General features: G+C 43.8%; 2 protein-coding genes across 3 annotated transcripts in view; one reads left to right on the forward strand and one right to left on the reverse strand.

Annotated features, from left to right (window-relative positions):
- The window catches only part of SLC16A11 (solute carrier family 16 member 11), a 52,481-nt gene that overhangs the window by 17,238 nt on the left and 19,641 nt on the right, over window positions 1-15,602 (forward strand). The gene's annotated exons all lie outside the window — the stretch shown is intronic.
- LOC109439056 (C-type lectin domain family 10 member A) lies at window positions 980-6,654 on the reverse strand. 2 transcript variants are annotated; one of them, XM_074320114.1, is made up of 10 exons: window positions 6,128-6,654; window positions 5,272-5,451; window positions 4,502-4,618; window positions 4,106-4,201; window positions 3,940-4,011; window positions 3,765-3,836; window positions 3,572-3,658; window positions 3,329-3,480; window positions 2,361-2,467; window positions 980-2,221 (listed from the first exon to the last, which is right to left on the reverse strand). In XM_074320114.1, exons 2-10 carry the CDS (start codon window positions 5,336-5,338, stop codon window positions 2,065-2,067), a joined length of 927 nt encoding a protein of 308 aa, XP_074176215.1. In that variant the 5' UTR covers window positions 5,339-5,451; window positions 6,128-6,654; the 3' UTR covers window positions 980-2,064. The 2 variants fall into 2 exon arrangements, with proteins under 2 accessions (XP_074176215.1, XP_074176214.1); XM_074320113.1 differs by having other exon boundaries at window positions 5,272-5,367; window positions 6,128-6,644.

Consider the following 15,602-nt stretch of genomic DNA (forward strand, 5'->3'; position numbering starts at 1 on the left):
CCTAGCTCAGATGAGCCACGCCTGGCCAGACCAAAATGCCAGCCAGCTGACCTACAGACCCAAGAACTATAATAATAGATGCTTATTGTTTTAAGCCACTGCTCATTCGGGGGTGTTTTGTTAAACAGCAATAGCTAACCAATACATCCGGGGATCTTATTTACTTTTCCCAACAACTCTGGGATCTTCAAATAAGTTAATAATTGCTTTTTCCTTATCACACTGTTTATACAGTTTTTAAGTGAATAGAGTGGGATTCAATCTATTGAAAGAATACGCTCTTTTTTCAGTAACATGGGAATTTCCAAGGTCTCACCTAGCTTCTCCATTCTGCTATTTTCAGGTTCCTAAAAATCAGGTGATGTGAAATACATGTGGTTTCACAAAAGTGTATATACTGTGTGATTTAATTGATATGAAACACTAGAATAGATAAAACCAATCACTAGTAAAAGAAAGCAGATCATTAGTTGCCTGGGGACAAGGAAATATGTTCGACTGCAAAGGTCAACAAGGGAATTTTTGGGGTGATGGAAATGTTCTATATCTTGATTGGAATGGTAGTTACCAAGGTATTTATATTTGTCAAAAGTCACGTCTGCTCTTTAAATGGCTGCATTTTATCATCTTATTATACCTCAATAAATTTGATTGTTAAGTTTAAAAAAACTTAGGTTGGTGAAGTGATGGAGAAAAAGGATCCTCATACTATATTGATGGGAATGTAAATTGCTGCTCAAATACTATGTGTCTGACATTTGGGTGACTCTGGATAACAGTATGTAGGTTCCTCCGAATATTAAAAATAGAACTACCATATGATCTCGCAATCCCACTTCTGGTTATTTGCCCAAAGGAAATGAAAATAGGATATTCAAGAGATATCTGCCATGTTCATTGCATCATTGTTCACAATAGCCAAGATATGGGAACAACCTAAGTATTCATCAATGGATGAATGAGTAAAGGAGATGTGGTTTATATGTACAATGGAATTTTATTCAATATTGAAAGGAAATCCTGCCATTTTCAACAACATGGATGGACCTTAGGGGCATTACATGAAGTGAAATAAGCCAGACAGAGAAAGACAAATACTGCAAGGCATCACTTATTTGTGAAATCTAAAAAAGAAAAAAGGCAAATTCTTGGTTGCCAGGGGCTGGAGGTGGGGAAGTTAGAGAGAGGTTGGTAAAAGGGTACAAACTTTCAGTTATGAGTAATGTCCTAGGATCTAATGTAAAACTTAGTGACTATACTTGATAACCCTGTCTAATATAATTGAACTTTGCTAAGAGAGCAGAACTTAAGTGTTTGCATCAAAAAGAAAAAAAATATAAATATGTGAGGTTATGGATGTGTTAATTAACTGGATGGGTGGAAATATATATATATGTTGCCTTACAGCTGCCGAACAGTCTGTTCCTGGCGCCTTCCCCATGACATCACAAGGGAGTGTCCCAGAAAGCTGGGAACCAATGGAATATCGGTCAGGCTCTCTTATCTGATGGTTTCAGTACAGTGATTCCATCCCCCGGGGTTGTGTGTGTGTGTGAAGGCACAGTACGTGTTGGAGCACAATGGGGACTTTCGGGAAGAACAGCCAGTCAGGCACGTGACTCGTGGACCATGGCAAAAACAAGCTTTGTTTCCTTGTATGATTACTAATAAAAGCTATGCTTTGGCCTGATTTGGGGTTCAGTCCTTGAGACTTGAGTCCCTTGGCCCCGCTTGCACTCTACTCTTGTCTACTGTCTTTCTTAACCCTGCGCACCCTTCTTGCTTCCCACAGCTCTTGTCATGCAGGATGCGACATATATATATATATATATATATATTATACCTCAATAAAGCTGAAATTTGATTAAAAAGAAACACTTAGGAAATCTATGTAGTCATTTGAAAGTTAAGGAAAAAAAAATTCAAAATGATGGAAGTACAATATCCCAGGGCTTATTCCTCTCCCACGGAGGTCTTGTTAGTGGTGTCTGGGGAACAATCCCCCTCCGCCATCCCTGCTGTTTCCAAGGCTGAGTAGTTGACAGGAAGCAGCTCTGAGATGTCCTACCCGGCCTTGCCCAGGCTGGTCTCACAGATCCAGCGGTAGGGCCTCTGGCAGACATCATCATTCCACCTGCCATCAGAATGGAGGTGGGCACAGTCCTCGCCTCCACCCAGCCCGTGCCCATGCCAGTCGTCTGGCTGGCCTGGCTTCCAGTTCCTGAGGGGAGAGGACAACAGCCAGCTAGGAAGGTCAGAAGGAACAGAATCCAGGTCTGGGAAGATGGGACTGTGGATCAGATCCTGGAACAGCAGAGCTGAAGGAGGAAGACAGGCACAGAAAGCCAGGGTGTACTCACTTGAAATTGGTCTTGTAGTCTGTGCCATCCACCCATTTCCAGATTCCTTCAGGATCACTGAGGCCTATCCAGGTGTATGAGGAGCCTGTATGTTCCTGTACGAAATTCTGGGATGATAGAAGGATAATGGTGACTTCTTCCCATCCCAGCTAATTCCTTGGACTAGGAGTCTAAACTGGACATATTCATTAAGTCAGTTGAGGAGATTTGGGATGTTTATCCCAGTGCCCAAGCTAGTTACTATAACGCACCACTTACAAGAATAGTCGATTTCAGCTTAGAAATATCATAGCATGAACTTACACAAACCTAGATGGTATAGCCTACTACACACCTGGGCTAAATTGTATTCTAGGCTATAAACCTGCACAGCATGTTACTGTACAAAATAACATGAGATTAAATCAAGCACAGAGAAATGATGCACTCAAGAGACACTGTAAACACAAGGTGTATGGGGCTGCTGCTGGCGTAACGCGGCATACTGTTTAACAGCAAACTATTATAAGTAGAAAGAATACGCTCTAAAATAACAATTAAAAGTGTAGTATAATACATACATTACCCAAAACATAGTCATTTATTATCATTACTAAGTATTATGTACTGTACATAATTGTATGTGCTGTCCTTTTATGCGTATAGGACTGGTAGCCGCACACACAGTAGGTTTGTTTACACCAGCAGCACCCCAAACACAGGAATAATGTGCTGCGCTACGACGTTATGATGACTCCAACTCACTAGGTATAAGGAATTTTTCAGCTCTATAATAATCTTACGGGACAAAGTCATATATGTGGTTCTTGTCTGAAATGTCATTATGTGGCACATGACCGTAATTATGAGGTGTGTGACTCAGACGGCAGTGTTTTTAAAGCTCTCCAGGTGATTCCAATGTGCAGCAATGGCTGAGAAACCTTTTGTAAATGGCATATGTCCTGAGACCTGAACACTGGAGCCCTCACCTGCTCTTCCCTCGAGTTGATGACAACCAGATGCCCGTTCTCCAGCTGGCAGTACTTCTCAGCCTCAGGCCAGGGCTTCCCCGTACGAGAGAACCAGTAGCAGCTGCCTTCATGCTCCAGCCAGTTAAGGGGACAGCAGGTATTTTGAGTGTCTGAGGGGCCAGGGTGGGGGAGGGTCTGAGATGCTGCCCAGTGGGATGTGGGCAGAAAATGGGGCCCGGCACTCCCCCGCACACCCCTCACCATTGCTCTTGAGAGCAGCCATCTCGCAATTCAGGGAGAGCAGGTCTTTGGCCAGCTGCTGGACTCGCAGGAGCATTTCGGAATAATCTGGGACACACAGATGAGCAGTGGGGACAGTGCAGAGGGCCCAGCCTAGTCCCCTCCATGCCCTCCCTCCACTTCATGCCCAGGTGGAGGGGAGAAGGAGCCTGACCTTTTTTGAGTTTCTCCTGCTCTGTCTCCAGCTTACTCTCCAGAGAAGACACCTTGTCCTTCAAGCTGCGGGCTGGAGAGGAGGGCTCTCAGCACCACAGGCTGCTCCCACCAGACCTGTGCTCTGAGAGCCTGCCCCACCCCCCTGGCACACACAATCCTGGAGGGTCTCTCACCTGCTTGCAGTTTCTGCTCATGGTTTCCCACCTCAGTTTTCAGAGATGTTATGGTTTCTTGCAAACTGCCATCTGGAGGACATGGGACTCAGAGCTGGGGAGTCAGTTCCCACCCCTCCCACACCACAACCCAGCCCAGTCCAGAGCCCCTTCCAGCCAGGCTCACCCTGGGAGTGCAGGCCCTGGAGCTCAGCCACAGTGTTCGAAGTGACATTACTGAAAGTTGTTCTCAGAGTCACCAGCTCCCTCTGAAACTTGGAATCTGGTCAAGCGGATGAGACAATCAGTGCTGAGGTTCATTAGGCCCTCTCTGTGCCAGCACTGAGCAGGGCACCAGACGTACATTGTCTCACAGGGTCCTCACAGCCACCCAATCCAAAGGGACAGGCACTATTGTTAGCCACGATCTCAGATGAGGAGACTCAGGCTTAGAGGGGTTATGTAGTTTGACTACCTTACCCACAAACAAGTGACAGAGCCAGCAGCCATCCTTAGCCATCACGACAGCCCACCTCATTGTACCCCACTATTGCCCTGATCCCTGCGACCCTGTGACTCTCACTTTGGGATCCGATCACGCAGATGCCAATCAGCAGGAGGAGGCTGAGGCCCAGGCAGAACAGGAGCGGGCGGGCTCCCGAGCAGAGATTCTGCAGGAAGCGCTGGGGACAGGACAGCCCTGCAGGAGGAGAAGAGGTCAGGACGAGGAGACCCAGGACAGGAGAGAAACAGGGGAGGAGGAGAGGGCCACAGGGACCTGTCAGGGATGGAGGATGGTGCAGGTAAAGCCTGGGGGAGGCTGGACGACGAGGACCGTGGGCCAGGGGAGGCCAGGCCTCTGACCCCTCAAGGAACAGCACAAGTTCTCAGTCACATGTGCCCCCTCACACTCCTGGGGACACACGCATACAAGAACACACAGAAGAGGCATGATGGTGACATGTAAGGTCCTATCACCAGGGCTGGGAGAGGGGACAGGAGAGCACAAGTGAATTCTGGAAGCCAGGCCCTCAGCAGGCTCACGCTCATTAGTATTGTCAGGTTAGTAAATGTTTCCCTTCCAAACACAACTATTCACTCCTCCATTAGTGAATAGTCGTGTCCTCCCCCAGAGTACAGGCCAGGCCCGCTGTGGCCCTCCCTGTCCCTGTCTTTCTGAGGACCTTGAATCCTCTTCATACTGGAGCTCCCAGGGGCTGGGGCCCGACCCCCTCAGAGTGGGGGACCCCACCAGTACACATGGCAGAGGTACATAGATGACATGACAGCAGAAATCATTACAAACATATTAAGAGAGTATTTTAGGAGATACCATTGCTCCTTTCCTCTTACCATTTCTAAGCCACCAGCTCTTCTTGTCACTCTCCACGGACTGGAAGTTTTCATACTTCATTGACATGCTTGGACTAAACTCTGAGGCCGTCAGAGCTGAAATGGAGGCAGGGCCAGACAGGCTGGGGCTGGAGCTGGGGCACGAGGGAGGCTGGGACTAGGTTGGAGCTGAGGTCAGGGCTGGAGTTGAGGTAAGAGTTGAGGTTTGGGTTGAGAGGTTAGGGCAAAAAAAGTGGAATGGGTCTGGGTTTGCAGCCGAGTTGGAAATGGGTTCAGGATTGACTTTGGTCTGGGGTAGGGTTGAGTATGGGATTGGAAGTAGAGGTAGAGTTAGAGTTAAATGCATTGCTAGGACTGGGTCTAACATTGGGGCTGAAATTGAGGGTGTCTCCCGCTAGGACCGGGGTCAGTACTCATGTTGATGCCCTGGATGGCCTGGGTCCTAAGCCTGGAGCTGACGTTGGAAATAGAAGAGAGTTAAGATTCAGCTTTGCGTGGGAGCTGATGTTAAGATTCAAGTTGACTCTGGAGTTGAAGCTGTGGTTGGGAGGTAAAGAGGATCTGGGGTTCGTAATGGAGTTAGGGCTGTGGCTGGGCTGGGATCTGAAGTTAGGGCTGGAATTGGGCTAGAGGTGGAGCTAAGTCTCAGTTTGTGACTGAATATTGGCTGCCATACTTCAACCCGAATCCAGTAAAAGGACAGAGTCTAAAACCTCTACTCGGTCATTAAATCTTCAAGCTGCCACCTTATATCTCTACCCATTCCGTCCCCCCTGAGACCCACACTCCCCGCTCCCTGCTTTATCTAACTCTCTCCCTGTCTCCTTGGTCTCACCTGCATCCCCAGCCCTGTTACCTGTGCAAATTCTGAAGGCTGTGATTCTTGGGTTCGTTGTGCAGCAAGGAGCAGAGTTGGAAGAAACTAAATCTTGGAGTGTGGGGTAGAGGGGACCAAGGGAGGAGTCACATAAGTGACGGAGTCCTGCTGGTCTTCGTGTCTGAAAGCCCAGAAGTCTATAATCTGGAATCTTTTATTTCCTCAACTTTGGACAGTTAATAATAATTGAAACACAGGCAGAGATTGCGTGATTGGGGGAGTTAGATTTGGGGACAACTTTGCTCTCCTCCTCCAGGATGTGTCTCCTCCCTTTCCGCTTCTTTTGAGCTTCCTGACTTCCTTATTTTTACCATTTGGGAGAGGGGGCTAGACCAGCAGGGATCAGAGGGGCTGTCTGTTGTTGCTTCTCTATCCCACACCCCTTTTCACTTCCTACATCTGAATTTCTTAGACTTGTTGATATCTCCATCATTGCACGCCCGGATCTAGAGGATCCCCTTTCTCTGCTCTTGCTCAATTATGATCTGAGTTCCTGTCATCTCAGCTTCCTCTGGGGCCTCAGCCATCAAGCTTCCCCATTGCTGGCTAGCTCTCCTTACTCTCCACTCACAAGGTGGGATGAGGATGACAGAGAGTAACAGTTTCTGGCTGGAATGGAATAGGAGCTGCCGCGGACAGGAGCAAACTCTTACTGAGCATCACCTCTGAGGATGGGGCAGACACTTGTACATTAACCATTCAGTTCCCACAGGAACCATGGGAAGCGTTTTGGATGATGAGTATTATTGCAAAAGTAATTTTGAACTTGCCGACCCCTGACACGGTCTGAAGGACCTTAAGGAGTTCATAGTCCACACACTAAGAATCTTGGTGTAAAATAACTAATATTTTATAATGACCTGTGTGTAGCCACAGTGACAAATCCTTTTGTTAGTTACAGAAGTTATTTGAAAAAAGTACAGCTTCTTGCATTTTAAAGTGTCAATTATAACATCAACGATTACAGAAAATTATGTCAAAACATTTTATTTTGTTATTTTTTCTGCATGTATTAAACATTTCTAACTTATACATTATATATTTAAAGTCAGTTAAATGTTATTTAATTCAATAATGAGGGCATCAATATGATGGTAAAGCTAATATTGGGGAATATTAAATAGACAGAAATATTGATAGCAGTAGAAAAAAAGATTGCCGGAATAAGATTCCTAAATTAGATGCAATACTTACTTGCTCTACAGGGCAATAAACCTGTAATCTTTAGGTAATCTTTCCTGCCAGATGGAATTTATTTGCATTGCTATTGGACAAGAATCATTTGCCTTGCTATTAGCTTTTCTATAGAGTCTGACCATATATTAATCAATATTACAAATAAGTCAAACAAATGTACGTTTCCCCTAAAGAGATCATTCTTGAGTGAGTCTCTTAGACAATATTCTAGTACAGCAATCATGGACATGCATTCACTATTTTGCCTATCTCTAAGTTTTGGATTTTTTTTCTAAGAAGTCCCCTTGTGATCATAAATAATCTCAAAACATTTTTCTTTATCACTACAAAAAGCTGGCATTTGTCCTGATTCATTTAGTGCAACACAAAGTAGCAACAAACATATGTAAGCCTCCTGTAGGATGGTCAGCATATCTAGAGCTATGTGGTATTAGACTATCAAAGTCTAGGAAAATTTTATCTATGGAGCATTATAAAACTTAGGTAAGTTGTGATGCAATTGTAAATAAGTTTCTAGATGAATTATCTTTACTGAAACAATTCAGCATATCTAATGGCACCTAATATTCAGTTATCAAACACTTTCTTTTAAATTTCTATCCACAAAGATAATGAAAAACAATCTGCCTTCAGGTGGCAAGCACAGCAGTGCACATTCACTCTCTCACCTGTGTCAATGCTACTGTTCTCTATCATCACATATATATGAGCTATGGCAATTCCCCTGTCAACTCTATGCCAACTCTACTGTTCTCTATCATGATATAGTCTAGGGGGCACCTGGTACTTTTATTACCCGATGTTGCACATAATATCATGGTGATATATTGATAACATTATACTAATTTGACTAGATGAGGAGAAAGCAGCAGGCTCCCTCGATGTATGTAAGACATATGTATGCTAGAGGAGGGGGGTAAACTCTGCTAACATTTCACTGGTCTTGGGTATGTGAAGCTGCCCTTCAAAAGTTAGAGCCAAGTTGCCACACTTGCACTATCCATCAGAAGGAAAAAGGCAAGATGCTTTGAATGTCCTTGAATTTTTGAGAAAATGTATAGCACATGCCATGTGTTGCTCTGAGCCATTAACTGAGGAACCTATAAGGTTACCAGTGCTACAATAGGCCTAGAGCGAGAAAAGGCTTTGTATCAGATCTAAACTGAAGGGTAAGGTTTTCTGCTGTTTAGGCCTTACGACTGAGCAGACCCAATCGTATTGGAAATGTCTATGGCAAGAAGGGTACTATACTGAGCCTCTGGCAAATCCCAATATGGGAATCACAGTGTGGACCCCTAGGATTTTGGAATAAAACAGTGAGTGCCCGCATTCGTTTACCACTATTTTCCATTTGAAAAGCAGCTCCTGGGCTTGCTCCTAGGGCTTGGTAGAGATTCAATACCTAATGAAACTTTAAGTGACTATGCAACCCAAAATCTCCATCATGATCTAGGTTTTATTTGATGATCAAAATCATAGAATTAAATGTGCATTGCAAAAAATTGTAAAATATAAATGTTTCATACATACAAGATGAGTCCAGAGAGCATAATTGCTTCAGTAGGTGGCTCATATTTCCATTGTAGCTGTTCCTAATGCTTTGCTGTAGCTTGTTCACTTCACACATAGGACCTCACAGAGAGATCCATATAATTACTTAATGGAAGAGAAAAAACTGCAGCCCTGATTTGAAGATGGCTTTTCAAGCTGTGAAAGCATCTATGAACAAATATATGGCTGTTGCACTCTGGCCTAAAGGCAGTGGTGAAGGGAATCCTCTCAATAGGCAGATCTTAGGCAGTATATTTGGTTGTCCATATTAGGTGGAAGGATATATGTCCTGAAGTATGGAATTATATTGATTTATGGAGGTGGCTTAATGAGTTCACTAGCTGGTCAGTGCCTTGGGAAGAACAAAACTTGAAAATTGTTGACAAGGTTGTTGTTTTTTTAAAGATTTTTGTTAAATATACCTAACATACAATATTATACTAGTTTCAGGTATACACCATAGTTATTCAACATTTTCATACCTAAAAAAGTGGTAAGTCCAGCAACTATCTGACACTGTACTATGCTACCACAATATTATTGAGTACTCATATAGTCCCTATGCTGTACATTTACATACATCCCCAAGACTTATTTGTTTTATACCTGGAACTTCGAACCTCTTATTCCCCTTCACCTCCCCTCCCCCTCTTTTCAGTTTTTCAATCACAGTTCACATTCAATATTATTTTATATTAATTTCAGGTGTATAGCATAGTGGTTAGACATTTATGTAATTTAAGAAATGACTCCCCTGACTAGTCTAGTCTCCCTGGCACTACACATAGTTACTACCATATTATTAATTATATTCCCTATGCTTTTTGTACTTCCTAATCCTTTCACCTTTTTCACCCTGCCAACAACCCCCCTCCTGTCTAGTACCCATCTGACACCATACTTAGTTATTATCATACTATTGACTATATTCCTTATGCTATAAACTACATCCCATGACTACTTTGTAAGAACAACTTTGTACTTCTTAATCTCTCCCCCTTTTTCACCCAGCTCCCCAACTCTCCTCCCATCTGACATTAAAATGTCCTCTGTACACAGCTATGAGTTTGTTTCTGTTTTGTTTGTTTGTTCATTTTGTTCTTTAGATTCCGCATACAAGTGAAATCACATTGCCTCTGTCTTTCTCTGTCTGACATACTCCACTCAGCACAATTCCCTCAAGACCATCCATGCCACCGCAGATGGCAAGAACCCATTCCCTTTCATGGTGGAGCAATATTCCATTGTATATATGTACCACCTGCTCTTTATCCATTCATCCATTGACAGATACCCAGGCCATTGTAAACAATGCCACAACGAACATATGGGTACACACACCCCTCAAAGTAGTGTTTTGGGTTTCTTTGGATAAATACCCAGAAATCGGATTACTGGGTCCTTCCTTGTCTCTTGTTATAGACTTTGTTTTAAAGTCTATTTTGTCTGGTGTAAGTAATGCTATTCCGGCTTTTTATTTTTTCTTTCCATTTTTATGAAATCTTTTTCCATCCCTTTACTTTCAGTCTGTGTGTGTCTTTTGATCTGAGTGAATCTCTTGCAGGCAGCATATGTAAGGGTCTTGGTTTCTTATCCACACTATATTTTGATTGGAGCAGTTAATCCATTTACATTTAAAGTAATTGTTGATAGAAATATAGTTATTTACATTTTATTATTCATACTTTTTATCTTTTTTTTTCAAGTTAAAGAAGCCCCTCTAAGAGTCCTTGTAATATTGGTTTGGTGGCGATGAACTCATTTAGCTTTTTCTTGTCTGGGAAGCTCTTTATCTGTCCTTCAATTCTAAATGATAGCTTTGCTGAGTAGAGTAATTTTGGTTGTAGGTCCTTGCTTTTCATCACTTTGAATATTTTGTGCCAATCTCTTCTGACCTGCAAGTTTCTATTAGAAATCAACTGCCGGTCTTATGGGAACTCACTTGTAGGTAACTAACTGCTTTTCTCTTGCTACTTTAAAGATTCTCTCTTTGTCTTTAACCATTGGCATTTTAATTATGATGTGTCTTGGTGTCAGCCTGTTTGGGTTCATCTTGTTTGGGACTCTCTGTGCCTCCTGGGTTTGTACGTCTATTTGTATGTTTATTTCCTTCACCAGGTTAGGGAAGTTTTCTGTCATTATTTCTTCAAATAGGTTTTCAATTCCTTGCTATCTCTCTCTTCTCCTTCTGGTATCCCTATGATGTGAATGTTGGGATGCTTGATGTTGTCCCAAAGGCCTCTTAAACTTTATTTATTTATTTATCTATTTATTTATTTATCCTTTTTTCTTTTTGTTGTTCTAATTGGGTGTTTTCTGGTACCTTATCTTCTAAATCACTGATTCAGTCTTCTGTTTCATTTAATCTACTGTTGATTCCCTCTAATGTATTCTTCATTTCAGTTATTGTATTCTTTATTTATGACTGGTTCCTTTTCATGTTTTCTATCTCCATTTTTATGTTTCCTATCTCTTTGTTGATGTTCTCCCTGAGTTCATTGAGCATCCTTATAACCAATGTTTTGACCTCTGCATCTGGTAGATTGCTTATCTCCATTTTGTTTAGTTCTTTTTCTGGAACTTTATTCTGTTCTTTTAGGGCATGTTTCTTTGTCTCCCCATATGGGCTGCCTTTCTGTGTTTGTTTCTGTTTATTAGGTAGGGCTGCTATGCCTCCTGGTCTTAGTAGAGTTGCCTTATGTAGTAGGTATCCTATGGGGCCCAGTGGTACAATCTCCCTGATCACCAGAGCTGGGTGCCCTAGGTGTGGCCACTTATGTCAATTATTTGTGCCCTCCTGTTGTAGTTGACCCTCAGTTGCTCTTTGCACATCAGTGGGAGTGATTTACCCTTGGGCTTATTCGTTGTGAGTACTGGCCATTACTACAGTGCAGGATCTGTCGCATGAGGGCTGACCCTACAGAGAAGGATTCACTTTAGCAGGGCTCTGGTGCTTGCTCAGTCTGCCTTTTTGGCGTGTCCTCCTTGGAGGCAGCTTGGTGATGCTCCAGCTTGGTCCAAAGCTGGCCTCTGGGTGTGCTGGTTCCCAGGGTCTCCTGGGAGGGGTCTTGCTCCAGGCCAATTTCAGCCACAACCTGTACCCTGCCCAGGGTCATCTGGCATGAGTCACAAAACAATCCACAGATGGCTGCCACCCACACTGGGCTTGGAGGTATCTCAGGAGGCCCAGTCATGAACTGAAAGCAGCTGTGACTAGTGCTGGGCTTAGGGATGCTCAGTAAGATGTACAGGATATGCTGAGGGCAGATGCTGCTTGTTTGGGTTTTGTGGGCCTTTGTGAGATTTTTAGGAAAGTCCACAGAATGAGCCAAGGCAGGCTATTTGTACAGAAAAGCCACTGGAAGTGGCCTGGTTGTGCCTGAAAGTTGGGTGGGGTGGGGTCTCTGGCAATTATCAGGGTCAGGTGAACATATGGTGTTAGCTAGGCTGATGGAGATATGGCAGCAACCTGTGTCTTTACCCCAGGAAGGGAGAGAGCTCAACAAAGACACAGTGGCTTTCACCAACTCCTCCGTCCAGGAGAAAGATGCCCCTCCAGCCCTTGCCCTGAAGCTAGACTACTCAGTTTCTCTTTGTCCCTGGTACCTTTTGAGCTGCTACCCAAGAGCTGGAGCTCAGAACAAGTGAGTCTTTTTGCGAGTAAGTCCATGCATGGGCCCCTTAAGAGGAGCGCCTAGGACTGCAGCTGCAATTGTCTCACTCAGCCACAATTTTAACAGCCAGAAGTTTTGGGGACTTCTCTTTCTGGAACTGGAACCCTGGGCTGGGGAGCCTGGTATGGGGCTGGTTCCCCTCACTCCTTTGGAGGAGACTTCCAGAGCCATGATATCCTTCCCAATTTTTAATGGTTATATGCAGGTGTGAGACCATCCCTTTCCCATCTCTGTCCCTCTTACCAGTCTCAAGGTAGCTTCTTCTGTTTGTCCTTAGTTGTAGGGGCTTCAGTTCAGCTAGACTTCAGGAGATTCTTTTTTTTTTTTTTTTAAAGATTTTATTGGGGAAGGGGAACAGGACTTTATTGGGGAACAGTGTGCACTTCCAGGACTTTTCTCCAAGTCAAGTTGTTGTCCTTTCAATCTTAGTTGTGGAGGGTTCTGTTCAGCTTCAAGTTGTTGTTCTTTCAGTCTTAGTTGTGGAGGGCGCAGCTCAGCTCCAGGTCCAGTTGCCGTTGCTAGTTGCAGGGGGCGCAGCCCACCATCCCTTGCGAGAGTTGAACCGGCAACCTTGTGGTTGAGAGGACACGCTGCAACCAACTGAGCCATCTGGAAGCTCAGCTCAAGGTGCCGTGTTCAATTTTAGTTGCAGGGAGCGATGCCCACCATCCCTTGCGGGACTCGAGGAATTGAACTGGCAACCTTGTGGTTGAGAGCCCACTGGCCCATGTGGGAATCGAACCAGCAGCCTTAGGAGTTAGGAGCACGGATCTCTAACCGCATGAGCCACCGGGCTGGCCCCCAGGAGATTCTTAATGATGGTTGTTCTGTCATTTAGTTGTAATTTTGATGTGGTCATGAGAGGAGGTAAGCACAATGTTTACCTACTCCACCATCTTGACTGGAAATCTCAACAAGTGTTTTTGAGGGGCAGCTGGATGGCTCAGTTGGTTAGAGCATGAGCTCTGAGCAATAGGGTTGCTGGTTCAGTTCCCACATGGGCCAATGGGCTGTGCCCTCCACAACTAGATTGAAGACAATGAGCTGCTGCTGAGCTGCTGGAGGGATGGCCGCATGGCTCAGTTGGTTAGAGCGCGAGCTCTCAACAACAAAGTTGCCAGTTCAGTTCCCGCATGGAATGGTGGGTTGCACTCCCTGCAACTAAAGATTGAAAATGGCAACTGGACTTGGAACTGAGCTGCACCCTCCACAACTAGATTGAAGGACAATGACTTGGAGTTGAGGGCCCTGGAGAAACACACTGTTCCCCAGTATTCCCCAATTAAAAAGCAAAACAAGTGTTTTTGAGGGGAGAGATATATAGCTGAACATCTCAGAATGGGGATAGAGGGGGAAGATATTTTTGTCCCTTGTAAATGCCCACCAAAGGACAGTTACCTCTCAATAACCAGGTGGATCACATGACCTGTTTTGTGAATGGCAGTCAACTTTACTTGGTGCTTACTCAATTGACTCATGTAGAAAATTACCATAGCAGCAGGGATATAAGCTATACATTAGCATAAAAATGAAGATTTTCCTTTCCGAGGTTGACATGGCTATTGCTACTGCTGAGTGTCTAACCTGCCCAAAGCAGAGACCAATACTTTGCCCCAATATAGTGTCATTTACCTTATGCATCATGAAGGGAGCAGCAATATGTACTCAGAGGAATTAGCATATATTTTGAATATGGATATGACTTCCTTTCCCATAATGCTTCTGCTAGCACCTCCATTCATGGACATATATGTACCATGTTATTGCTCATGCTATCACCTCCAACTAAGGAACTCAGTTCATAATGAAGGAAGTAAAGCAGTGCACTGATATCTATGGTATTGCCATGTGTCTAGCACTCAGATGGATAGCCTAATTGAGTGGTAGGATAGTTTTTTAAAAGTCCCGTTACAGCACCAGCTGGGAGACAATAACCTATATAATTGGGGGTGCTGTTCTACAGGATATGGCATATGCATTATACAATATATGATTCCATATCCCTCATGGAGACAATGCACAAGTCTGGAAACCAAGGTATGGAGGTGGGAATGTGTCATCTCAATAATATACCTAATATTCCATTTATGATTTTTAGCTTCCTATCTCACAATCTTAGGCTCAGTGTGTTTGGAGATCTGAGTGTCCAAGGAAAGAATGTTCCCATGAGGAAAATAGTCTTTGTTCAATTAAATTCACATCTAAGAATAACTCCTGTTCATTTTAGTCTCCTTATGCCACTGAACCAATAACAGGCAGAGCAGAGGATTCTTATTCTAGAGGAAGAGTTTGATCCCAAAGACCAAGGGGAAAATGGGAGGCTCTTACATTGTGGGGGCAAGGAGGACTATATCTGAAACCCAGAGGAGTTACTGAAGTGGCTTCAGTAGCTCTATAACCAGTGATAATGTTCAGTAGCAAATAGTGGCAACTGAGGCAAGACAGGAACAATAAGGGTTTTTGTTGTGTGAGAATGAAAGTTTGTTTAGTCTACCAAGTGAAAAACAACCCTAATAAACTGAGGTTCTAGCATGATAAAGGGATCATGGAAAAGAGGATGGAAGAAAGAAGCTATGTATACCATTTTATGCCTCATGATCAGCTACTGAAAAAACAGCAGAACTGTATTTCATGTTAATTAATTCTCCCTCCCCCCCAGTAACTTATATAAAATGTACTTGTTAAGGCTAACATTGCATTTAGGTTCCTGCTGAAAGTATGACTAAATAATCATCACCACTTGATGATACATAAACCACTTGCAATTACCCCCCTACCCCCCCATTGTTGGGGACATGAATTTCTTCAACCAAGTGAAGAACAAAAATGAATACTGGGTGGTGAAAGTAGGGGACTATGCTGGTTATTCTTTGAGTCTCTCTCTAGGAACATTATTCATTCTTTCCTGACCTGCTATGCTCCTGGAAGCTCATCACTATGGACTGCTTCATGACAACTCCCTTGCCATATGACCTCCTTTTGGGTCCTTCCAATTGGAGGCACTGATAGGAGCTCAGAGGGCAGGAAAAGAG

Source organism: Rhinolophus sinicus, linkage group LG15 (assembly GCF_036562045.2).
Source record: "Rhinolophus sinicus isolate RSC01 linkage group LG15, ASM3656204v1, whole genome shotgun sequence".
Lineage (NCBI taxonomy): Eukaryota > Metazoa > Chordata > Mammalia > Chiroptera > Rhinolophidae > Rhinolophus > Rhinolophus sinicus.

Coding starts and splice junctions, on each gene's coding strand:
- LOC109439056 (XM_074320114.1), bottom strand. CDS start 5,338: ATGTCAATGAAGTATGAAAACTTCCAGTCCGTGGAGAGTGACAAGAAG. Junction 4,619..5,271: donor GAGCTGGTGGCTTAGAAATG/GTAAGAGGAAAG, acceptor CTCCTCCTGCAG/GGCTGTCCTGTCCCCAGCGC. Junction 4,202..4,501: donor CTGCGTGATCGGATCCCAAA/GTGAGAGTCACA, acceptor CCGCTTGACCAG/ATTCCAAGTTTCAGAGGGAG.